This window comes from Hemitrygon akajei, chromosome 1 (assembly GCF_048418815.1).
Source record: "Hemitrygon akajei chromosome 1, sHemAka1.3, whole genome shotgun sequence".
NCBI lineage: Eukaryota > Metazoa > Chordata > Chondrichthyes > Myliobatiformes > Dasyatidae > Hemitrygon > Hemitrygon akajei.
In genome coordinates this window covers 102,921,354-102,948,881 of record NC_133124.1, presented here as the reverse complement: position 1 = coordinate 102,948,881, position 27,528 = coordinate 102,921,354, and the positions used below count along the sequence as shown (strand labels likewise).

The 27,528-nt window shown below is 39.2% G+C and overlaps 1 protein-coding gene across 1 annotated transcript in view; it reads left to right on the top strand.

Moving 5' to 3' along the window:
* zc3h3 (zinc finger CCCH-type containing 3) overlaps positions 1 to 27,528 on the top strand; it is a 265,179-nt gene that overhangs the window by 180,517 nt on the left and 57,134 nt on the right. The window contains exons 6-8 of the mRNA XM_073048635.1: positions 1,510 to 1,597; positions 3,343 to 3,501; positions 4,484 to 4,553. Of these exons, the coding sequence (XP_072904736.1) occupies positions 1,510 to 1,597; positions 3,343 to 3,501; positions 4,484 to 4,553 (317 nt within the window). The remainder of the gene's footprint in view (positions 1 to 1,509; positions 1,598 to 3,342; positions 3,502 to 4,483; positions 4,554 to 27,528) is intronic.

Here is a 27,528-nt window from a genome sequence, read left to right as displayed (position 1 = left end):
GTTAATTGATCATTGTAAAGTGTCCCGTGATTAGGTGAAGGTTAAATTGGGGGTTGCTGGCTAGTGCAATTTGAAGGGCCAGAAGGGTCTACTCTGCTGTGTCTCAAGAAATAAATACACACATGCATAACACTGGAATGTTTAAAATATGAGAATCAGATTTATTATCAGTGACTACACTATGTCATGAAATTTGTTATTTGGCAGTAGTACAGTTCAAGACATTAAAAATTACTATAAGTTACAATATAAATAAAAGCATGAATAAAAAATAAAAGTGTGGAACAGGATAAGCTTTTTATAAATAAACTTTTATAATCTTGTTGGTGACTTTGAAATAAGAGGAAATAAGTGTGATTTTGAATGGGGAACAGAAAAAAAACTATGGATACACTCACAGTTCAGAAGCAATACAATTTCTTTAAAGTTGATATTTGAGGATGAAGCTCAGTAAGCATTCAGTATAGGATTGGAAAGACAGAAGGAGAGCATAAGGAGATAGGATTAATCAACATGGTTGCATGTTCCTGGATATACTGCTCAGATAATTAATTTTCTTACTTTTGTTAATTCTGTGTGTTATGGTTTCATTGTATTTTGTGAAATATTTTTAACGCTGTCGTAGTAAAATATGCTAAATTCAGTTGACTTAAGCTTTTACTTGCAGAGGAACAGATGGGGAGCCAGTTTTGCAACACCTTAGTCATTTGAAGACTCCAGTGAAGCAAAAACTCTATCTCTTGTAATTAAATTGCACTCCTTCAGTCTTAGGTGTAGACAGTTTGTCGTGTTACCAAAGTAATTTGTGTTGTTTGCAGAGTCCAACTTCTAACGCATGATTTATGTAAAATGTATGATATATTAGCAGTGCAGTTGGTGGGCATTCGTTTGTGTGCACACAATGAAGCATTATTAGACATGACCTCTTGCCCTAATTACTGTCCATTTACCAAATTAAAGGCAATTGTTGATCTTGTTTATCATATTTAAGATAATTTCATGTGTTTACCCAGTTGGACTGTCAGTGGAGGGGAATAAATCTTTTTCACATATTATTACTTAGAAGGAGGTCATTCAGACCATGGAGTTTATGCCAGCATTCAGGTTGATCCCATTCTCTACTTGCCCTGAAACTTATTCTCTTGACATGTCCATCAACTACATCTTAAATTTTGAGTGCCAGTTCTTGTGTTCAAGCATATTCAGGAGTAATCTTCTCTCTACTTGAACAAAGATGCTTCTTAGCACCCACTCATACAGGTATGAGTATGTTGGGTGGGAGGGAAGAAAGATCACAGGCAGTAAGGAAAGCAGTCAGAGTCAGTTAAAATGATTATATGTATGGCTTGTGTGAGCAGTCCCAATTGCAGAAGAGAATCCTGATGACAGTGGTTAGGAATGTATCTTGGAACGGGGATGTGAATGTATCAGTCTTGGGTTCCCAGATTGTGGGGTTCCAACCATTTAGGAGTTAAAAGTTAATCCTTTTGTTTTCTTCTTTTGTTCAAGCAATCAAATCGGAAACTGTTCTTGACAATTGTGACCTCTACCTATCCAGCAGTTTCACCAAGACATTCACGAATAGGCACATTGCAAGGTTAGTTAATGCATCTTCTTATTTTTCTAGCATATAACAGCTTGGTTTTATTTCCCATATTTGCATGATGAGCTGATTAATCTGAAGTGATTAATTTTCAATTCAGATTTTCTTTGATTTGTCAATAAAAATCCAACTAAAACTGCAGATGATGGAATCTGAAACATAATAAGAAAAGTAGGAAGAACTCAGCCAGTCAAGTAACACCTTTATAAGAAGTAAGTCAATGTTTTGGGTCAGCAATCCCTCCGTAGAATTGAGAAGAGAATGGAAGGTTTTAATTTTTCAAAGTGGAGCTTTATTATGGAGATATGGAGTACAAGACAGAAGACCATATGGAAATTAATTTATCATGCTGCATTTATGTTGAATTGGAAGTCAGATCTGGGTCTGCGCCTGAGAATGGTCTGGTATATGCAGTTTTTGATCCTATGATGGACTCTGCAGAGACTTAACCAAGCAACACTTAAAATATTGGAAAAAGACAAACAAGTGATTCCGACTAGAATCTGTAAGGTGACTTTTGGTTACTGGTTCTGTACAACAGTTGTGTTGTTCCCTGTAAAAACATATCCACCTCAGTTTTGAAGAATTCAATGGATCACAATTTTTTTTGCTAATGTTCATCAGATTTCTGTACTGTTTCTTATGAAGGTCTGCTTCCTATTTTTTTTTTTTTTGAATTTTCATCCTCTAATTTTAAGCAAACTTCCCTGCTCCAGATTATATAAGAATCCTAGAAAATTTTAATTTTGAAGCTTTTAAAGGTGTACAGTAATCCATCATTCAGCGTATACACTTGAATATATAGGATTGTTTATTTACTCATGCTTCAGTATAGGATTCAGGACACCGACCACAATTTCGCTATTGCAGGTTAATAATTGTGCTGTACATTTGTGACGGAGGTGCCTATGGGAAACCAGGGACTTTCACAAAGGCAAAAGGTGTTAATAGAACCCTAGGAATAGACCTGTTTACTTAAATATAAGTAATTTAGTTCTAGCATCTTAACAGTTTCATTCATGTTTTCACCATCTGTGCTCATATTTTTTATGCATGAGTTATAACATGGATTGACAGAGCTGTAAAGGATTCTGATTTACAACTGTAGGTCCTCCAACCATTGGGGCTTAAACATTCATAGTGATTTTTGTTTTTGAGGTTTTATGTACGACTATATCCTCAAAATAATTCTTGTGACTTTGGATGCCATGATGATTAGTTGTTGCTAAACCTCTTTAAGCCCATGATGTCGGCAGGCAACCTTCTCCTAGAATTGAGTCATCCTTTTTTAGATGGGCCGAAGTGATTCTGTACTCCCTTTATACAACTGACTATTGACAACATCATACGATTTCTTTCTACTTTTTCCTTCTTGATCCCAATGCATCAGAAGTTGAAGGACCCAAGCCTTTTACTTAATTAATGAAATATGTGCATTGCTGGCAAGGCCAACTTTTATTGTCTATTTGTATATGCCCCTGAGCTACTTTCCTGAGCCAGAACAGGCCCCCATTTTTTTGGGCTGAGATTTTCCAAAATCACTAGACTTCCAATTCCTCATGTATGTCTTTTTTATTCATTGTGCTCTAGATGGGGCCTGCTTGCATCATTCATTATTTTTTACTATTGCCTTTTTTCCTATTATTTTGATTTGTTTTTATTGCCAGTATTAAATTAACATTGAATAGAAGAATTTGATTTCATTTTTCCACAATCTAACCAAATATCTGTGCCTACAGCCGTGCCGTGCAGCGCAGCTTGGCTATAATCAGACAAGCCAAGCAGAAAAAATCCAAGAAGAAGGAATACTGTATGTACTACAACAGATTTGGCAAGTGCAACCGAGGAGACAATTGTCCTTATATACACGATCCTGAAAAAGTTGCAGTTTGCACAAGGTATATCTGTATTTCCTGAATCTGAATTTTGCTCATCTTTATTCGGTGAAATTTATTCTGCTCATTGATGCATTAAAATTAAAAAAACAAATTGGTATTAAAGTATAAAGTAAGCATTAAGCAGAGTGCCTAGAGAATGCAGAAGGAAAAACTTACTCTTGGAGAATTTGCATAGTTCTGATTCAAAAAGATGGAGGTGAAATCCCAATGGTGATTAACCCGTACAAAATTCACTTCGAAGCAGTGTTATTTGTGGAACTGACATTGCACCAATAGTTCTCAGTTTGTATCTCTTTTTACCAATACTTATCCTAGACATCTTCATTTCTTTTTCTCTCTTCACTGCCTTTCTGCCTTAGGATCTATGTTAAAAAAATACTGTTCGTACTGTTTTTGACCTCCCATCTTGTTTTCTCAAACTCATCCCCACTGCCTTATTTTATTCCTTTAATCCTTCTCTCCATGCAAGTTACCTACCTAATTTTTATGTCCTTTGTTAATTACTTAATCACAACATCTTAGTTTCAGATTGGCCTAACTGCTTTTATTCCACCTCCTTCACAAAACTGTGTTCTATCTAAAGCACACATTTTTACTTAGATTCATTTACAGATGCATTTTATAAATCTTGTTCACCAACTTTTATTTACTGCAAAGTTTGAGTGGATCAGTAGCTACAGGATTTTTTTCTGTCCTGGTGACATGTTTGACCTGAACTTAACTATCACACAATATCCAAACCTGAATCATGCCCAGCTCTTCCATCACAGTAACATCACCAGATCATGCCCTTACCAGAGATCATCTGTAAAAAGCCTTCTTTTTAACTCTATTATTAACCCTTCTAGGCCATTCCAAATAGGCCTTGCTTGTTCAAACCTTTTCAAATAAGTGTAGTTTGAATCTGTCAAAGTCGTCACTTCAGGATGTTAGAAACTTGAAGGCCCTTGACAACCTTTAATCTTCACTTTCTTCTTGGTAGATTCCTACGTGGAACTTGTAAGAAAACTGATGGGACATGTCCATTCTCGCACCAAGTTTCAAAAGACAAGGTAGTTCCTTTTACTTTTGTTCATAGTATGAAAAGAAATTATTTGGAATGAATATCACTTTCAAAAAAGCTTGTTTCTTCATGTTACATGGTTGGTTGAGTTGGTAATAGTACTGTAGATTTGCGCCTTTCATATTAAAATAACTTGTTCTCTGTGCTACATTAGACAATCTTTCTTGAGCAGTTGAACAAATTGTTTCCAGAATCTTTAAGATAGGCAGGGAGAAAAAAAAAGCCAGAATTGCTACTCCTAATCAATTCACAGTGCTTGATAGTGGTATGTGAATATGATGTGAGAACCAGGTCAAGTGTGCCCATTTTGTACCTGCTGCAAAGCAATTGGATAATTATCTGCTTAGCTACCTATATGATTTAAGAGATAGTCAAAATATGCATATGAAATTGCAGTGATTGGAGGTGAAAGGTGGTCAAACTGGAGGAAAGTGAGCTGTGATGTCTTATTGAGTTTAATATTAGAACCACTGGTCTTTTTGATATGTGCAAATGACTTAGACTAGGGAAATGACATCATTTCAAAATATGCAGATAGCAAAAACATGGAACTATTTGGTAAAAGACAACTGGAGGACATGGACTAGCGGAGATGTACCTGGCAGATAAAATTTTGCACAAAAAGTATGCAGTAATTTATTTTATCAGGAAGAATGAAGGTGAAATCAGAATATAGGGGTAGTTACAATTTAAAAGGTTTTAGGAACAGATGAACATCAAATGTATGCACATGTGTATTTGTTGGTGGCAACACTACTAAAGCAACATGCAAAGTCAGTAGCTTTATTATAAATCTGTACAATTTAAAGTAAGTTATCTGTTTTGTTTATAAAATCCTCCTTAGAGATCAGCTGGATCGTGTTCAGTTCTGGCCATCCACTTAGGAAAGGATGCAAACAAAATTTATTGGAACGGTACCGGGGTATACTGAGACCTTGGAAGAGGTGGTGATATTCTCCTGAAGCAGCGAGGTTTAAGCGAAAGTTTGATTGAATGCAAAAAGTTTTCAAAGTTATGAATATTTTAATAGAGTAGATAAGGATAAATTGTTTTTAACAACAACATTGGAATTGAATCTAACAAAAGAACTAGGGATAACGTGGGGGGGGGGGGGGGGGGCGCGGAATTCATCACATTGCCTGATGAGGTCCTAATGAAGAGTCTCGCCTATAACATTGGCTGTTCAATCATTTCCGTGGATACAGCCTGATCTGAGTTCCTCCAGCATTTTGTACGTGTTTCTCCACATTACTTTGGCTTGTTGTGATTGGAAGCACTGTATCTGAAATGGAAATATGCAATAATAATGTTGAATAGAGAACTAGATAACTAGAAGTGGATAATGTGGTGGGAATGTAATTAACAGAGCTGTTGCTCTTGGCATTATAGTGAATGCATGTTAGCACCTTTGGAAAGGGAAACAGAAAATTGACAAGAGGCAAGCAAGGTAACTTTTTCTCATTAGGTATGAATCCCAAAATAATCCACCTTATAAGTAATAAACTTACCAATATTGACTCATTCAGGCCAGGTAATTGTGAGTATTTTTGAGAATTGAGGTAAAGAGTGGTTGTCTTGGATATCAGCCTCAGTTGCATCATTACCATAATTGTTGTCCCACAATGTTTATGATATGAAAACAAAGTAAAATATCCTCTAGGAATAAGTATATTTCATTGTGCATTATAATAGACAACAGAAGTTTTGCATGACAGCAGAACATCTAAATGTAGAACTTATGTGTTAACTGTGCATGTGAAGTTTTCTTTATCAACAGACCATTAAGTCTGACTTCAGTGGTGGGAAGTTGTTGAAGAAGATCCTAAAAGGCAAAATTTATGAGCATTTGGAGAGACATAAGAGAGGTGATTGATAAGTTCGTGACCTAAAGTAGAAGGAGTCAATTTTAGAAAATCTAGCACATTTATTTTTCAACATAGTCCCCTCCTACATGTACACACTTAGTCCAGCAGTCATGGAGCATACAGATCCCTTCTTTGTGGAAGTGGTCCACAGCAGGGGTGATTGATAAGTTCATGCCCTAAGGTAGAAAGTGATGAGTTATTAACTTCAAACTTTCTGCTTTATCACTCAGAATTGAACTACACGTGCATGTAACGAGAGCGTCTTGGACCTCCAGGTGGTCCACAGCAGGGGTGATTGATAAGTTTGTGGCCTAAGGTGGAAGGAGATGAGTTATACAGCTCTCGTTACATGCACGTGCAGTTCAACTCTTTGAGTGAAAATGCAAGAAGTTTGAAGTTAATAACTCATCTCCTTCTACCTTAGGCCACAAACTTATCAATCAGTGCTGTGGACCACTTCTACAAAGAAGGCATCCGTATGCTCCACGACCGCTGGACTAAGTGTGTGAATGTAGGAAAAATAAATGTGCTAGGTTTTCTAAAATTGACTCCTTCTACCTTAGGTCCAGAACTTATCAATCACCCCTCATAATCTGATTAGGGATAGTCAGCGTGGCTTTGTCAAGGACAGGTCATGCCTTATGAGCCGGATTGAATTCTTTGAGAAAGTAACAAAACACATTGATGAAGGTAGTGTAGTGTATGTGGATTTCAGTAAGGCATTTACTAAGGTTCCCCATGCAAGGCTCCTTCAGAAAGTAAGGTGGCATGGGATCCAAGGAGACCTTGCTTTGTAGGTCCAGAAATGGCTTGCTCACAGAAGGCAAAGGGTGGTTGTAGATGGTTCGTTTTCTGCATGGATGTCGGTGACCAGTGCTGTTCTGTAGGGATCTGTTCAGAGACCCTTCCTCTTTGTGATTTTTATAAATGACCTGGATGAAGAAGTAGAGGGATGGGTTAGTAAGTTTGCTGATGACACAAAGGTTGGGGCTGTTGTGGATAGTCTGGAGGGTTGTCAGAGGTTACAGCGGGACATTGATGCAGAACTGAGCTGAGAAGTGTCAGATGGACTTCAACCCAGATAAATGTGAAGTGGTTCATTTTGGTAGGTCCAATTTGAAGACAGAATATAATATAAATGGTAAGTCTCTTGGCAGTGTGGATGATCAGCGAGATCTTGGGGGTCTGTGTCGATAAGACACTCAAAGTTGCTGCGCAGGTTGACAGTATTGTTAAGAAGGCTCATGGTGTGTTGGCATTCATCAACCATGGGACTGAGTTCAAGAGTCGTGAGGTAATGTCACAGCTATATAGGAACTTGGTCAGACCCCACTTGGAGTTCTGTGTTCATTTCTAGTCACCTTACTACAGGAAGGATGTGGATACTATAGAGAGAGTGCAGAGGAGATTTACAAGGATGTTGCCTGGATTGGAGGGTGTACCTTATGAGAATAGGTTGAGTGTACTCGGCCTTTTCTCCTTGGAGCGACAGAGGATGAAATGTGACCTAATAGAAGTGTATAAGATGATGAGGGGCGTTGATTGTCTGGATAGCCAGAGGCTTTTTCCCAGGGCTAAAATAACTAACATGAGTGGGCGTAGTTTTAAGGTGCTTGGAAATAGGTACTGAGGGGATGTCAGGGTTAAGTTTTTCACAAAGAAAGTGGTGGGTATATTGAATGCACTGCCAGCGGCGGTGGTGGAAGCGAATACAATAGGGTCTTTCAAGAGCCTCCTAGATAGGTACATGGAGCTGACAAAAACAAAAGGCTATGCGCTAGGGAAATTCTAGGCCTTCTCTAGAGTAGGCTACATGGTCGGCACAACATTGTGGACCAAAGGGCCTATAATGTACTGTAAATTTCTTTGTTCTATGTTCTGTGTAATTCCAACATTAGCAAGTATTCTTAAGCAATAGTAAATAAGCAAATGTTGTTCCATCTCCAAATTTCTTTCTGCTCTCCCCATAATTAAAATAAATTAAATTGTGACGACACTCACTTGCCCATCCATTGAGACATTCCCACAACCAATGATCTCACTTCAAGGAATCTTTATCTTATTACTTCATGTTCTCGTTATTTATTGCCGGTTGATCTTTCATTGATCCTGTTATAGTTACTATTCTATAGATTTGCTGAGTATGGCCATAGAAATTTGAACTTTGGGATTCTATGTGGTGAAATGTGTAAGTACTCTGATTATAAAATTTACATTGAACTTCAGTTCAGTGTATAAGTGTATACATTTTTACCTATTTTCTTTCTCTCCTTTACAAAATCTTTCTCGTACATTATGTACCATGTGCACTTGTCTATTCTCTCACAATCCCTTATCACATTTTATTCTTGTGCTGACGCATTAATACTATTTTATTGTCTTATATTTGATCACAAAAAAGACATGAAAAATAGGAAGAGGAGTAAACTATATAGCCACTTAAGCCTGCTATCCCATCCTGTAAAATCATAATTGATCTGATCTTGGCCTCAAATCTGTTCTTCAAATTTCCCCCAGCGCACCCCTTTTTTTTTGCATACTTTCACTCATTTAATGTTTCACTCTCTGTTCTCATACAGTTGCACATCTATTTTTTATTTAAGTTCACATAATTAAGTAAGTTTTCTATCAAAAGTTACTGAATATTGATCATACCAGGAAATGTAGTTGAATGTTCCCCAGCAAGGCCAGCAGCAGTGTATTTGATAACAACTTAAATTCTCCAAGCACTGAGGCTAAGTGACAAATTTTGGAATATTCAGATTCACGGGTGTACAGTGCAACTCAAATTGCAATAACAAAATCATTCAAAGCCCTGAGTGCATAAAGTGCTATAAAATGTAAGTGTAATCTGAGGAAGTTAAATGTCATTGTAACCAGCCTTAACTAATTTGCACTTGACGATACTGTTTCTTATCGCATTTAAATTGTTTGCTTTTTTCTACTCACTCCTGAAGCAGTAATCACATTTACTTCAGAATCGATTGATGGTGATCCCTAAAGCAGACATGAACGATAATCTATACAAGTATCAAACGTGTGAAATCAGAACTAGCATTGATATAAAATCTCTTGTTATCTGAATGTCCTGTAATGCTTTAAAACCAATAGCTGCCTTTCAAATATCTTTACTATTGCCACACGGTTAAATGTTTCTTGCTTTTGTTGGTTGAAATAGAATCTCACAGGGATGTTGAACAAAAAAAGATTTGCCAATATACTGAATAATTATTTTCTTGTATTACTGTGCAGTAAACAATGAAGTAAATCTTCTAAATATTAAAGATAAAATGATTTTTCAAGCATAATATTGAGCTGGAGCAGTTTATAAGATGAAGATAATCACAAAGTGGATTTGGGAGAGGAAGTTCTGAGAGTTTAACAAAAAGCAAAAGCACTGATGCTAGAATTAGGAATTAAAACAAAATGCTCAGCATTTGTGGGGAGAGAAAGGGAGTTTCATCAAACAATGATATACACTCAGTGGCCACTTTGTTAGATATACTGTACATGTGCTCATTAATGCAAAGAAGCATGTAGGTGTGGTCAGTCAGTTCAGTTGTTCAGACTGACCATCAGAAAGGAAGAAATGTGATTTAAATGACTTTGACAGCAGTGCCAAACAGGGCAGTTTGAGAATCTCAGAAATTGCTGGGGTTTTCACACACAACAGGCCCTAAAGTTTACAGAGAATGGTGCGAGAAACAAAAACCACCCTGTGAGTGGCAATTTTGTGGGCAAAATAGTCTTGTTAATGAGAGGACAGAGAAGAATGGCCAGACCAGCTTAAGCTGACGGCAAGGTGACAGTAACTCAAATAACTATGCATTACAACAATGGTGTGCTGAAGAGCAACACTAAACACACACTTCGAACCTGGAAATGGATGTGCTACAACAGCAGAAGACCACAAACATCGACTCATTGACCACTTTATTAAATATAGGTAGTACTTAAAGTGGCCACTGAGTGTATATGACCAGTTGTAGTTGTGTAAATGGACGAAAGGCCAATAGTTGCTATGCATTCATTGTTCTTGGTGGTAATGTTCAAAGTTTGGAAAGTATTTATGAAGAAACTTTAGTGGAATGCTGCAATCCATCCAGTAGACAATGCACACACCAACCGTCCTCTGCCTGTAGTAGAGGAAGTAAGCATCTAGCCTTGTAAATGGGATGCCAGTCAACTGAACTGTTGTATCTTTGGTAGCCTTGGAGTTCTTGAGTTATTGGGGCTGTTTCCATTCAGTAACAATATACCATCACATTCCTAACCTATGTTTTGTATGTGGCAAATAAACTTTGAATACCCTCAGATGTTAATAGCTATAACATCTAGTTAATGTTTGAGCTAGCCTAAATAATTATTCAGTATATTGGCAAAATTTAAACTAGATTTCCAGAGGATAGGAACCAGAGTGCCAGAATGTGGAGGTAGATGTTGGTAAGATCTTAGACAAAGCCAGGAATCAAAAGGTTGAGCATGATATGACTAGTGTTCTGAGCTGCATATATTTCAATGCATGAAATATCGTAGGAAAGACAGATGAGCTCAGGGCATCGATCAACCACATGGAATTATGACACTGTAACCATTAGTGAGACTTAGTTGCGGGAGGGGCAGGACTGGCGGCTCAATATTCCAGGATTCAGTTGTTTTAGATGTAATAAAGTGGGAGGGATTAAAGGTGGCGTTACTAGTCAGGCAAAACATCATGGCAATTCTCCATCAGAACAGACTGGAGAACTCAACCAGTGAGGAATTATGGGTGGACTTGAGAAATAAGAATGGTATGGCCACGTTAATGGGGCTATATTACAGACCACCCAGCAGTCCTTGGGATTTAGAGGAACAAATTTGTAGAGAGATCGCAGACTTGTTGGCAGAACCATAAAGTTGTTACAGCAGCTGCTTTTAACTTTGCACATATTGACGGGTCATATACAAAAAGGCTAGAGGAGATAGTGTTTGTCAAATGTGTTCAGCAAAGTTTCCTTCATCAGTACGTAGAGGACACAATGAGAGAGCGTGCAATACTGTATCTGCTATTAGGGAATGAGGCAGGGCAGATGACAGAAGTTTGTGTAGGGGAAGATTGAATCCAATGACCACAATGTCATTGTTTCAAAGTATATGCAAAGCAATGGGTCTGGTCCACAGGTTGAGATTCTACATTGGAGAAAGACCAATGTTCATGGCATCAGAAAAGATCTGCAAGTGTGGATTGGGACAGGCTGCTTTCTGGCAAAGGAGTACTTGGAAAGTGGGAGGCCTTCAAAAATGAGATTTTGAAAGTACGAAGCTTGTATGTGCTTGTCAGAATAAAAGGTAAAGATCACAAGTATAGGGAACCTTGGTTTTCAAGAAATATTAAGGCCCTGGTTAAGAGAAAAAGGAGGTGCATAGTGGGTATAGGCAAGTAGGAACAATGAGGTGCTTATGGAGTAAAAGAAATGCAAGAGAACACTTAAGAAAGAAATCAGGAAGGCTAAAAGAAGGCATGCAGTTTCTCTAGTAGACAAGGTAAATGAGAATCCATAGGCATTCTACAGGTATATTAAGAGCAAAAGGATTGCAAGGGGCAAAACTGGTCCTCTGAAACACCAGAATTGTAATCCATGTGTGGAGCCAAAACAGATGGGGGAGATCTTAAATGCATTCTTTGCATCTGCATTTACTTGGGACAGGGATAGAGTGTCTAAAGAAGTGACATTAGCTACATGGACCTTGTATAGATTACAGAAGAAGAGGTGTTTGCTATCCTGAGGCAAATCAGGCTGGATAAATACCCAGGACTAGACAAGGTATCCCCTCGGACCCTACAGGAGGCATGCAGAAATTGCCGGGGTGCTAGCAGAGACAGTTATAACATCCTTAGAGACAGGAGAGATACCAGAGGATTGGAAGATAGCCAATGCTGTTCAGCTGTTTAATAAAGGCTTTAAAAATAAGCCAGGAAATTATTGGCAGGTGAATTTGACATCAGTAGTGAGGAAGCTATTCTAAGGAACTACACACGTGTGTGTGTGTGTGTGTGTGTGTGTGTGTGTGTGTGTGTGTGTGTGTGTGTGTGTGTGTGTGTGTGTATGTATGTATGTATTTGGATAGACATGGACTGATTAAGGATAGTCAGCATGGCTTCATAAATAGTAGGTCATGTCTAACCAATCTTACAGAGTTTTTCAAGGAAGTTACCAGGAAAATGGATAAAGGCAAGGCAGTGGATGTTGTCTACATGGACTTTAGTAAGACATTTGACAAGGTCCCACATGGGAGCTGGTCAAGAAGGTTCAGATGCTCAGCATTCAGGATGAGGTGGTAAATTGGATTAGATATTGGCTTTGTGGAAGAAACCACAATGGTCGTAGAGGATTGCCTCTCTGACTGGAGGCCTGTGACTAGTGGAATGCCATTGTGATCAGTGCTGGGTCTTTTGTTGTTAGTAATCTATATCAATGATCTGGATGATGATGTGGTTAACCGAGTCAGCAAATTTGCAGGTGGCACCAAGATTGGGTGTGTAATGGACAGTGACGAAGGCTATCAGAGCTTGCAGAGGGATCTGCATCAGCTGGAAAAATGGGCTAAAAATGGCAGTTGGAATTTAATGCAGGCAAGTGCGCAAGTGAGAGGTTTTGCATTTCGGTAGGGCCAACCAGGTGAATGCTAGGGCACTGAGGAGTGTGGTAGAACAAAGGGATCTGAGAATACAAGTACATAATTCATTGAAAGTGGTGTCACAAGGCCTTAAAGAAAGCTTTTGGCACTTTGGCCTTCATAAATCAGTGTATTGGGTACAGAAATGGGATGTTATGTTGAAGTTGTATAAAATGCTGGTGAGGCCAAACTTTGGAATATGGTGTGCAGTTTTGGTCACTTATCTACAGGAAAGATGTAAACAAGGTTGAAAGAGTGCAGAGAAAATTTATAAGGATGTTGCCGGGTCTGGAGGACCTGAGTTGTAATAAAAGATTGAATAGGTTAGGACTGTATTCTTACAACAAGGAAGATTGAGAGGAGATTTGACAGAGGTATACAAAATTATGAGGGGTGTAGATAGGGTAAATGCAAACAAGCATTTTTTGTTTGGGTTGGATGGGTGAGGTTGGGTGGGACTACACCCAGAAGTCATGGCTTACGGATGAAAGGTAAGAAGTTTAAGGGAAGATGAGGGAAAGCTTCTTCACTCAGAGGTTTGTGAGAGTGTAGAACACTCGCCATTGCAAGTGTTGCATGCAAGCTCAATTTCAATATTTAAGAGAAGTTTGGATAGGTATATGGATAGTAGGGATATGGAGAGCTCTGGTCCCGGTGCAGGTTGTTGCGAGTAGGCAACTTAAATGGTTTTTAGCATGGACTAGATGAGTCAAATGGCCTTTTTCTGTGCTGTACTTCTCTATTGCTTTAGCCATTGCAAACCAGATATTATACAAGTCAGAACTGGACAGTTTCATAATCTGAGGGATAGCAAATGCATTTGAATACAATATACTCATGAGGACACAGAGACCCCTTTAATTCTATCATGGAAGGAAGGTAATCGAACATAGTTGAGTTTAGGATACTGAGTGAGTTGATCTATTGGATGCATTGGTATAGATTAAAGATTTTTTTTATAAGTACTGAAAGATTGTACTTCTTTAGACAGACTGTCTTATTTTTTCTTCCTAACTTTCATGACTCTCTATTTCCTTTCTTCTTGAAGTGCTGCAAGATCTTAAAAGAAAAATAGGAGGCTTTGACTACCTGCTGTGTGACAAAAAGCATTCTGTTTAAATGACAGCAGATATCCCCCAGTTCTGAAAAAACTGGTATCTATTTGCAAACTACATAACGGACATATTTGATTTATTACTTATGGGAGCAGGAAGCCTCAAGGAAGCAGCAACCTTGCTCCCAGTTCCTCTGCTCCCCGTTAACCTACATTATTACAAAGAGCATTGTAGTTGGGGCCATTCATCATGCTTTCAGGCAGAAGCAGCAAAAAGCCAATACCTTTGCTTAGCTTGTTTTATACAACACCTAAATATATTTTTAAAAAATCATTATAAAATCAAATTTGGAAAGCTTTAAGCAGTTTATTCTATAAGTAATTGCCATAACCCTTTCCAAGTCTCTTCTTGTTGATAAACTGAAAAATATATCACATTGGAAATATGTTTGATTTTACGTGTAGTGATTTTGCACATTGTCATCACAAAGAGTGCTGGATTGCTAATAGCATGAACCATATATTGGTTTGTCATATGCTTCTGTTCCTTTCTCCCCAAATGAAAATAGATTTTATTCAGCTGCTGATCACAGTTGAGTTAAAAAGCAGAAACCTGCAAGTAAATCTACAGAGGACATACCTTCAGGAGGAATAATAAAAGGTGGCATCAAAGAGCATTGGCATTCCAGTTGTAGCCTGGCTTATCTTGCAAAGCAAGTTGAGCGTTAAGGCTTGACTTGATTTTGCAGTGACATTTGCAGAAGGTGGTATGCTGCTAACATCTCTAAGATCATGGTGCAAAATAAATTCAGTAAATTGATTTATTATTGTCACGTGTAATAAGGTACAGTGATAAACTTGTTTTGCATATCATCCATACAAGCAAATTCATTACAACAATGCATTGAAGTAGTGTAAGGTAAAAGAATAACAGTGCAGAATAAATGTTACAGTACACAGAACGTGTAGTGCAAGTGGATAGTAAGGTAGATTGTCAATGGCTGCTTAGTCTTACTAATTGAAGTTTTTTTTGGCCAGGAAGTCAAGGATCTCATTGCAAAGAAAGGTGTTGAATCCGAGGTTACGAGTTTAGAGATGAGTTTGCTTGGATTTGTAGTCTGAGTCTAATGGCTAACCCATTGGCTAGTCTGAGTCTCCATTTTGGACTGGTACTGTCTCTGCATCCTTGATAGTTTTACAGAGGTTATGTCTTGATTTCATGCAAAGGTCATGATCACCTGATTTGAATGCTGCAGTCCTAGGCTTCAGTAGGAACTGGATTATTCATATTTTCTCGTATAGGAATACTCAGATCATCTTCCTTAGTACACAGTCCTCAACATATTTGCTGATGTATTATAGTTTGTGATGGTGATGGCATACTCATCTAGGCTGAGTCTTTGAACATGGACCAGTTCAGTGCTAAACATAGCCTAGTCTTGTGTTATTCTAAATACGATGAGGGAAATAATTTGATACTTCTTTCAAACTATAATGTTTCTACATATATTGAGTCAAAAAAAAAAGCAGCTTCTGCCTTGGCAGGTTAGATGCATAAGGTCCTCACTTTACTAGTCAGTAACTTGGGACCAAATAATGAGCTAGTATTACAGGGTATCTCCTTATTCATATTCATTGAATATCTTTTGGTAGTGTTTAGGTTACAAGATTATCTGACAGAGTTATGGGCAATTGATCTGAAGATGTCATTGTGAATTCCATTGTGACAGTTAGGGAAATTAAATAAATGTGGGCTTGAAAATAAATAATCTAATCCCAATAAAAGGAGTCATGTATCTACTGGATTATTTTAAAACCCATCTGGTTTGTTAATATCCTTTAGAGTAGAAATCTGCCATCCCTAATTGGTCTGGTCTATACATGGCTCTGGACTCGTGTGGCTATCTCCTTATCATCTTCATGATTTGGGGAATTGAGGTGTACAATAAATGTTGGCAGTGTCAGCAGTATCGATGAAAAATGTTACGTATCAGGCAATCACGTGTTTGGATAAGACTGCAGCTGGTGAATGAGGCTTCATTACAATAGATAGTTAAGATGGATTCCTCAAGCCTTTTAAAATATTGTTTAACTTTGTGTGCTTTTTTCAATATATATGTTGTACAGCATAGCTTTTTCTTATGTAGGTCATCTTTATTTTGGGTTGTAGCAAAATTGCTCATCTGTATACTGCCCTTTGGCATATAGATGAAATGGGTTTGTGTCATACCTCTGAACATCGATTTTTTTTTTGATAATGTTTCTGTGAGATGTTCAGCTAAAGTAAAGTTGTTATGTAAATGCCAGTATTGTGGTAAAACATGGGTTATATCATGGAGCCAAGAAGTGTAAACAGTATTTAAAGTAATTTCCCCAAATTTCTTGAGGGTGCAGTTTGAAATGGATTCATTGTAGTAATGCCCAGGCTAGGCACCAATTGCCTGGTCAGTTATGGAAATCCTTAGTTTTGCATGGAAGCTGGCTGGTTTGGTAGCTTGGAAAATTTTGAAGAAGTGGCTGTCCTCTGGTTCACTACTCCACTAGTTTGGCAGCTTAAAGTCAGCTTTGCCCACAGCAAATTCCCTGAACCACAGCCCTTGCCCCTCACCTTCATTCTGGGATATCTCCAACACTCAATTGCTGTAAGCTGCTGGAGGAACTTAACATCTCTAGCTGCAGCTGTGGAGGGAAACGGCCAATCAGTGTTTTGGATTAAGACCCTTCATGTTCCCTTTTGGCTCACCAGTGAACAAATCTCTCTAACCTTTATAGACCATATATACCACTGCCTAGTGTTTTGAATTCATTAGCATTCCATATTCAGATTCCTGAGATACTATTGCAGAGCACAGCATCACTACAAGAAACCAAGCCCATTAATGCCTGAGATTACTAACCAGATCAGTCTGCTGCTTACTCATGTCTAAGAACCTTAGTAATTTTTCATATTGTGCACAACCACGTGTGCCCTCCTCTGAGTGCCCTTTGACAATGTTATTCTTAATGGATCAGTATGCTAGAGGGAGGAGGTGCTTTGTGTGCTAAGTTAGATTGCACACAACCTCGTATACAACGAGAAAGAGTACAGGGCTAGCAAGCATCAGGAGTACTGAATCAATTTGAATTATTTTCTTTATTCATATTTTAAGTAAAGGTACTGCAATTTTAGTATGGAGCTAAACAATAGCAATAAGTTTGATTATTCATAAAGAGCCCAAGGACTTTTTTTCTAAATCAAAGCTCACACAGTTAAGGCTCAAGTCTTGTAGCCACGTTATAGCATAAGCAGTTTATTTAGTAGTTTACAAAAAATAAGAACAAAGAACAAATTATTACCAGAGAAATATCCTTCCCATTGTTTCTATATTAAAAATTGAGTAACTCAGCAATTTAATGTCTTAATTTTCCAATTCTATTCAACTGGAGAAACTGCTGAATTAGCACAGCTGATATTGGCCTGTTTGTTTCACATACAGACATTTCTAGGTTGACACACCTAGTCCCATATCCTTCCATCTGACTCTACCACAGAGTTTATTTTTAATTATAACATTGCATAGAAGAGCATGTCAATGCTCCAATTCACCATTTTTTCATTCTCTATTTTATTGACAGTTCCTTTGTTCTAAGCGCAAAGTTCCCACTGTTCATGCATAGTATTCTGAATTAGAATTTCAGAGAAATAGGGACATTGATTTATCTCCTAATCAAAGTATTACAGGTTTCCCCCGCTATTCGAAGGTAGAGCGTTCCTATGAATCAGTTCATAAGCTGGAATGTCGTAAAGTGAAGAAGCAATTACCATTTATTTATATGGGAAAAATTTGTGAGCGTTCACAAACCCAAAAAATAACCTACCAAATCATGCAAAATAACCTACCAAATCATGCCAAATAACACATAAAACCTAAAATAATAGTAATATATAGTAAAAGCAGGAATTATCTGATAAATACACAGCCTATATAAAGGAGGAATACTTTTCTGCAATCATTCCAGCACTGTCCACCGCAGCGAAAATCTCACACAAGCGCTCTTGGCAGAAAGACTCAGCGCAAGCGCTCTCAGCAGAAGCACTCTTTCCAGTAACCTTTACGCTATGAAGCTGCCAAATCATACCAAATAACACATAAAAATACACAGCCTATATAAAGTAGAAATACAGTACAGTACAGTTTAGTTTCACTTACCAGAATCGGGAAGACAGTGAGCACACTGATGATGGTGTGTTAGGCTGAGTCATTGGAGGTTGGGATGGTGGGAGACTGGGGTGTCAACTCATCGTCGTCTGTTTCCATCAGGGCAGGCAGGTCACCTTCTTCTATGTCTGCCTGCCTCGATGTTGAAGGTCGAGTTTCATCGTCTGCTGTGGCTGATGTGGAAGGCTTGAAAAACCACAGTATGTTTGACTGCCTAACCTCGTGCATTTTTCTATCATACAGTTCTTTGTAAGCACTCAAACCATCCTGCAAATGTGCCCTAAACCTATGTACCCTTTCAAAATTAAAGTCGTACTTTTCTGCAATCATTGCAGCGTTGTCAATTGCAGCGAAAATCTCATGCAGTTGCTTCATGTTCATTTCCTGCATGACTTAACTTTCCATCTGGTCCAGGTGCTCTGCAAACTCATCTTATAGGTATTCTACAAATTTTCTCTCTTGGGATCCAGCACCAACCTGAGTTTCCCAATCGTCTTACACATTGAAAACCATGTTGCTATCGTAACATCGCCCTTTTAACATGCATATCTCCCATTGTAATTTGTAGCCCACATCCTGGCTACTATTAAAGGCCTGTATATAATTCCCATCAAGGTCTTTTTACCCTTGCATTTTCTTACCTCTACTCACAAGGACTACATCTTCCAATCCTATGTCCTTTTTCTAAGGATTTGATTGCACTTATTTTTACCAACAGAGCCATCCCACCGTATTTGTGTACTTGCCTGTCTTTTCAATATAATGTGCATCCTTGGATGTTAAGCTCCCAACTTTAATCTTTTAGCCACAATATCATACCTACCTATCTCTAGCTGTGTTACAAGATCATCTACCTTATTCTGTACACTGCTTGCATTCAAATATAACACCTTCACTTTTGTATTTGTCACCCATTTCAATTTTGTCCCTATGTTACACTGCAACTCATCCCATTGACTACAATTTTTCCCAGTCATCTGCCTATACTAACTGCCCCATCTTCTGTCCTATGACTCTGGTTCCCATGTCCCTACCAATTTAGTTCAAACCCTCTCCAACAGCTACAGCAAACCTTCCTGCAAGGATATTGGTCCCCTTTGGGTTCAGGTAACCTTTCCTATTTGCACAGGTCATACCTTCTCCAGAAATGATTCCAATGATACAGAACTTTGAAGCCTTGCCCACTGCACCAGTTTCTCAGCCACGCATTTATCTACCAAATCATCTCATCCCTACCCTCACTGGCATATAGCACAGACACCAATCTGATCTAAGATAGCAGCACATTCAGACACAGTGAACACTTCATCTTTGGGTGTAATAGTTCATCCATGTTCTGTACCCCTTTGTTATGATTGGAAAATGCTGCTGGCTATCAAATATACTGTGCACAGCAATTCCACCATGCTGGTGAACTGTTGGACTGCAGAGGCGCTCTGTGGCTTGGGCTTATTGTGCAGGCCATTGCCTGCTTCAGACCTCAGTGAGTGAAGCACAAGGAAACAAAAAAGGGGAGAACACACTGGAATCCGGGAGCAACTTCAGTCAAAGCCCTTCAGGCTGGCTCTCCTCTCGTTTCTACTGATGTTATTCTGCTCACTTGAAAATAAACTGGACTACCTGCACCTGAGACTGAACCAGTGAGAGAAGAACATGTGTGCACTCATTATCACGGAATCATGGCTTCATGAATCCATCCCAGATGCAGCTGTGCAGCTGCAGGGTTTCAGTATTGTGGGCTGACATGAGTCCAGCTACCTCAAGCCAGGCCTGGGGTGGTGGTATCTGTATTTGCATAAATAAGGACTGGTGTACAGAAGCTTTAGCAGTTACGTCCCATTGTTCACCGATGATAGAGTTTATTTTTTTGAAGTGCATACCAAGGGAGCTCACTACAGTTGTGTTGGTAGCTGTATATATCTACCATCCCCCCCCCCCATCCCTACTAATGCTGATGAGGCATTGCGTGAGCTCTACAGCCCCATCAGTGACTTTCAAACCAAATGCCCCAATGGTATTTTCATTATCGCAGGTGATTTTAACAATGCAAACCTAAAGGCTTAAATTCCACCAGCGTATTGATTTTGGGACCACAGGTGAGAATGGACTAGACTTTGTTTACACTAACAAACCTGATGCCTATAAACCAGTCCCTTGACCCCACATTGGATTCTCATATCATTTATCTGTAATGTTAATTTCAGTTTACAAACCAGTGATGAAATGGGTTAAACCAGTTTCAAATGTGGTGAAAACCTGGCCGTGGTAGGCAATCTCTGCACTGCAGGACCGCTTTGATAATACAAACTGGAGTATGTTTAGGGAGGCTGCAACCTATGGCAGCCCTGTTAACATTGAGGAATATGTGGATTCTGTGACCAGCTACATGGAGTAGTGTATTGAGGATGTTACCATTAAATGCCCTGAGGCCTGTCTGCCTTCATTATTGCCAGTGACTTCACAAGGCATCTTCAAGAGTGTTTTACCAAAATTCTACCAGCATGTTTTCTGTCCCATCAAGTGACCAAACACCCTTAACCATTGCTAGACAACTATCAAAAAAGCCCACTGATCCACACCCCTGTCCCCACTTTGGTAAATCAGACCTCTGTGCCCCAGCTCCCAACATACAAACAGAAGCTAAATCAAGATGATCCAATACTGGTCTGAAGAATTAAATGAATTGCTACATGACTGCTTTGATTTGATAGATGGGTCTATGTTCAAAAACTCAGCACTCAGCCCAGATGAATATGTCATGAACATTATCAGCAACTGTGTAAAGAGAAGGTAATGTGTGTGTTAGCAAACCTGAAACCATAGATGAACAAGGAGATCCACTCCATACTGAAGTCTCGGACTGCAGTGTTCAAATTAGATGACCCTGACTTTTACAAAAAATCAAGATGTGATCTTAGGAAAGCTATCAAGGAACTTGGGAGATAATACCTGCCCAAAACCAAGTCCCAGACTAGCTATCAGTTGTGGCAGGACTTACAATTATAATAAGCTCCAAAATGAAGTTGGGCAGCATCATCGACAACAGAATACCCCTTCCCAATGAGCTTAATGGATTCTAGGCACATTCTGAACAGAAGAGAATTGGAATATCATAAGCCACCCTGACAGCCTCCAGTACCTCCTGAACTCCCAGTCACTATTGCGGACTCTGAAAAGTGATCCTGCAAAAAGTATGTTGTCCAGATGGTGTCCCTGGTCCTGTCCTTAATCCTGTGTAGACATTTTTAACCTCTGCCTGCTTCATTCTGAGGTTCCCACCTCCTTTAAGAAAGCCACTATTATCAAAGTCCCCAAGTAAAAAAAGGTAAGGTAATGTGCTTTGTTGACAACTGCCTAGTGGCTCTGACACTGGCAACATGAAGTGCTTCAAGAGGCTATTCATGACATGCAGTAACTCCAGCCTCACAGATAACCCTGACCCACTGCAATTTGCCTACCACTGTAACACATTAGCAGTGGACGCTATTTCCCTGGTTCTAAACTTATTTCAGGAACATCTGAATAATAAAGACACCTACATCAGACTATTGTTTATTGACTGCAGCTCCACCATCAATGCTGTAACTCTTATCTCCTAAATTTGGGACTCAGGATAACCCTTTTCAGCTGAATCCTTGGCTTCCTGATGAACAGACCACAGACAACAAGGATAGGCAGCTACACTTCCGCCACGATTATTCTCAACGCTCATCTCCAACAAAGCTGGGACCTCTGTCCTTTTCTCTATTCTCTATACACTCACAACCTTAGGGCCAGATTTTGCTCAAATTCTATCTGCAGTTTTGTGGATTATACCATCATATCTCATATAGAGAGGAGAAAGAGAGCCTAATGACTTGACATCATGATAACAACCTTTCCCTTAATGTCAGCAAAATAAAAGCACTGGTCCATTAACATTAGGCAGGGGGCAGTGTTGAGATTGAGAGGGGTGAGTGTTTCAAATTCTTAAGAGTGAACACCACCAGTAGCTCCAATCACATGGACACCACAGCCAAGAATGCTTACAAACACGTCTCCTTCAGAGACTAAATAAATCTGGCATGTCCCCTTTCCCCCTCGCCGATTTTTAAAGAAGCACCATCAAAGGCCTCCTATTCAATACATTATGGTATGGTAATGGCAACTGCTGTGTCCATGACTTCAGACAAATATCAGAGTTGAGGACGCAGCTTAACACATTACATAAACCAGCTTCTCCTACATTTTTTGTTGCCTCAGTAATGTAGCCAGTATAATTCAAGACCCCCCCCCCCCCCATCATGCAGAAGTCAGAAAAAGTTAGAAAGCACGAACCACAAGGCTCAAGGACAGCTTCTGTCCTGCTGTTAATAAGACTATTGAATAGTTATGTAGGATAATAAGGTGGGCTCTGGACCTCCCAGTCTATCTCATTTATTGTCTACCTGCACTACACTTTCTCTGTAACAAACACTTTTCCACACTGTTGCAATGAATTAGTCTGTATGTATGGCATCCAAAACAAGCTTTTCACTGTCCCTCTGTACCTGTGACCATAATGAATCTAATTATCAACTGTTTCTCCCTTTTTTTAACAGGATGGCCGCTCCCCACCACAGTAAATATTTCCTCCCAGCCTTCTAATCTCATTTCTTTTTAGGAATTCCTATTCTTCGTGATTCATACATAGATTATATTTACCAGCCTCCTCCCGCCCCCCCCCCCCCACATAGCTTACTCCAAGTAATAGAGAAAATCTCATTGTCAGAAAAGATACACCCTGTCCCTAAATCATCAGTGCTCAAAAATCAGCTGTTTATAGCTGATGAATTCAGAATATATACTACAGATGGATAAGCTGGTTCTGTCGTTCAGTGAAAGTAAGGATAGAAACCGTTGAGCACCATTATGTATTTTTTTCTCTCCTGCTTATGGAGAATCAGCACTTTCCCTTGTAATAGAGCTTGAAAATTCTGTTGTGTGCAGTTTAGGATCTCTTGTTATGTTCAGCTTCATTAGCCTCTATGTTTGATTTTCTTGTATAAGTGCTTTATAATGGCGAGAAAAGGCTTCAGAACCTTTTATTAATGGAAGCAGTGTCGTCACATTTGATGTCTCATTGCAACAGGGTATAACACAAGTTAATTGAAATAACAGTCCAAGTTTTTCTTGTTTACAGCTTCATTTTAAGAAATGTGTGCATGCTCAAACTGTTAAATTATCTGTAAAAATAAACTGATGTTAGAATTTTTCTTCTTTGTTTAGCAGCACAGCCAAAAAAAATTGATTATATAAGGATTAGAGCTGGACATCTAATCTTTTTTGTATCCATGGGTCATTTACTTGCACCCTGAAGCCCTCTATACAATTAAAGTTGGAAAACTCACCAACACTTCTTGGCTTAAGCACTCATTTTGTCTAATTAATTTCATATATGAATACTTCAAATAGTTAAATAAATTAGTTTTCTTTTCTCCAAATGAGGCTTCTTCTTAAATCACCAGACCTATTCATTTTAAGCAGATAATCTTAGTCAAGTATGAAATATGGACTCAAATCAAAACTTTTTTAACAAATATTCTTTTTTAGGCTGACTGACTATAGGCTATAGCGTTGACACTCTAAGACAGGCAATGATCAAAATATCAAGTGACCTGACCAAATCTGTAACAAAAGATTTGAAGTAATTAGCTGGAATTCTTCTATAGTTAAATAATTCTGGGAAATGTTTAGTTCCATGAACATCCACTCTACCGGCCAGAGATTGCTGTTTTCTGCAGGTTGATTTTCAATGTTCATGAACAGGTAGAGAGGATTTCCAAAACTTCAGCAGTCTCTCAATACAGCAATGGACTCTTTCCTTAAATAATGAAATACATAATGTGAAAATAGGCCCTTTGGTTCAACGTATCCATGGAGACCAAGTTGCCTACCTGTGCGAGTCCCATTTGCCAGCATTGGGCCCATATCCCTTAAACCCTTCATATTTGTATACCTGTCTAAGTACCTTTTAAACATTGTATTTGTACCGTCCTCTACCACTTGTACCACTATCTTCTGTGTAGGAAAAGTTGCCCCTCACATCCCCCGTAACATTTTAACTTAAATTCAAAGCTTAATTCTTAACTTAAACCTATTCTCTCTAGTTACCCTGCGAAAAAGACTGTAAGCATGCACTCTTTCAATGCCCCTCATTATATACCTCTATAAGGTCCCACTCAGCCTCCTGTGCTCCAGTCTGCCTGTTCTCTCATAATAACTCAAAGCCAAGCAACAGCCTTGTAAATCTTTTCTGTGCCTTTTCCAGCTTAATGATATCCTTCCTATAGTTGGGTTTCAGAACTGCACGGGCTGTACTTATTCCCAAATGTGGTCTCACTAATGTCTTATGCAGTTACAATATGATGTCCCAACTCTTGAACACATTGCCCTGACTGATGAAAGCAAGTGTGCCAAATCCCTTCCTCACCATCTTGTCATACCTGTTACCATTTTTAAAGAACTATATAGTTGTATATCCCTCTGCGTCTCTGCTTTACAGCACTCTCCAGAGCCTTGCCACTTACTATGTAAATGCTGCCCTGGTTTAACTAATCAAAACTTCACACTTATCTAAGTTAAATTCCATCTGTTCAGATCCTTTTGATTTACCTTCTTTGTTCTCTTCTTATGTCTTCTCTCAATTCTTCCTTTTCACATAGTTCATATTAACTCCCACCTAGTCAGGAGGCTTGATTTTCCAAAGATATTAGGAATTCAGATTGAAAGCTCAGCATATCAAATTGTTAAGTTAAATACCTATGCATTTGTAAAATAATACTGGAATTTTAAGAGAATGGTCCAGCACATTAGTGCAATTAGAAAGAAACCACTTTCTTAGGAGATGGCGAAGATTTGGCATGACATCAAGAAAATTGAGAAACTTCTATGGGTGTGAAATGGAGAGTATATTAACTCGCTGCATCAAAGCTAGTGTGGAAACACCAATGCCCTTGAAAGGAAAATCCTACAAAAAGTATTGGATTCTGCCCAGTCCATCATAGGTAAAGCCCTCCCCATTATTGAGAACATCTACACAAAGTGTGGTGAACACCTCCCTCTGCAACTGGATCCTAGACTTCCTGACTGGGAGACCTCAGTCAGTCCGGATCGGAAGCAGCATCTCCAACACCATCACACTGAGCACGGGGGCTCCCAAGGGTTGCCTGCTCAGTCCACTGCTGTTCACTCTGCTAACCCACAACTGTGCTGCAACACACAGCTCGAACCATATCATCAAGTTCGCCGATGACACCACCTTGGTGGGTCTCATCAGCAAGAATGACGAGTCAGCTTACAGAGAGGAGGTGCAGCGGCTAACGGACTGGTGCAGAACCAACAACCTGTCTCTTAATGTGAACAAAACAAAAGAGATGGTTGTTGACTTCAGGAGGGCACGGAGCGACCACTCCCCGCTGAACATCAATGGCTCCTCGGTAGAGATCGTAAAGAGCACCAAATTTCTTGGTGTTCACCTGACGGAGAATCTCACCTGGTCCCTCAACACCAGCTCCATAGCAAAGAAAGCCCAGCAGCGTCTCTACTTTTTGCGAAGGCTGAGGAAAGTCCATCTCCCACCCCCCATCCTCATCACATTCTACAGGGGTTGTATTGAGAGCATCCTGAGCAGCTGCATCACTGCCTGGTTCGGAAATTGCACCATCTCGGATCGCAAGACCCTGCAGCGGATAGTGAGGTCAGCTGAGAAGATCATTGAGGTCTCTCTTCCAGCCATCACGGACATTTACACTATATGCTGCATCTGCAAAGGAAACAGCATTATGAAGGACCCCATGCACCCCTCTTACAATCTCTACTTCCTCCTGCCGTCTGGGAAAAGGCTCCGAAGCATTCGGGCTCTCATGACCAGACTATGTAACAGTTTCTTCCCCCAAGCTATCAGACTCCTCAATACCTGAAGCCTGGACTGACATCTTGCCCTACTGTCTTGTTTATTATTTATTGTAAATGCCTGCACTGTTTTTGTGCACTTTATGCAGTCCTGTGTAGGTCTGTAGTCTAGTGTAGCTTTCTCTGTGTTTTTTTTAATTACGTAGTTCAATCTAGTTTTTTGTACTGTGTCATGTAACACCATGGTCCTGAAAAACGTCTCATTTTTACTATGTACTATACCAGCAGTTATGGTCGAAATGACAATAAAAGTGACTTGACTTGATGGAGGGAAGTAGCTTCTATCTTCTGGAACACCCACTACCCAGGTCATGCTCTATTCTCACTGCTGTGACCAGGAAGAATGTACAGGTGCCTCAGGACTCATGCCACCAGTTACAGGAACAGTTGTTAACCCTCAACCATCAGACTCTTGAACCAAAGGGGATAACTTCACTTGCCTCATCATTGAAATGTTCCCACAACATTTGGACTTACTTTCAAGGATTCTTCATCTCATGTTCTCAATGTTTGTTTATTATTATCATTTCTTTCTTTTTGTATTCCTTCTGCCACTTCTTTGCCCATTCTCACAATTTGCCAAAGTCCTTCTGCAGACACCCTGCTTCCTCAACAGGACCTGCCCTGCCACCTATTTTCTTAAAATCCACAAACTTGGCCAGAAAGCCATCAATTCCGTCATTCAAATCATTGACATATAACATGAAAAGAAGTGCTCCCAAAGCTGACCCCTGCGGAACACCACTAGTCACCAGCAGCCAGCCATAAAGGCCTCTTCATTGCCACTTTGCATCCTGCCAGACAGCCAATCTTCTATCTATATTAGTATCTTTCCTGTAATACTATGGGCTCTTATCTTGTTAAGCAGCCTCATCTGTGGCACCTTGTAATATGCCTTCTGAAAAGCCAAATAAGCAACATCCACTGACACTCTTGTGTCTATCTTGCCTGTTATTTACTCAAAAAGTTTTAGCACCAACCTGATTTTCCGAATCTGCCTGCATATGAAATCCCTCCCGCCTGTCACAACATTGCCCTTTTTATGTGCCTTTTCTTTTTCCTGTTGTAATTTGTAATCCATATCCTGTCTACTATTAGGAGGCCTGTCAACATCATTTCAAATTAGATATTGTTCTGTGATTTTGTTCTATACTGATCTGTGAATTGTTGATTTTTTTAACTTCACCTTGATAATAGAAATGAAAAATGAAGTTTTCAAAGCTGGCTGTTGGCTTTGTAGAATCTATTTTTTTCTAA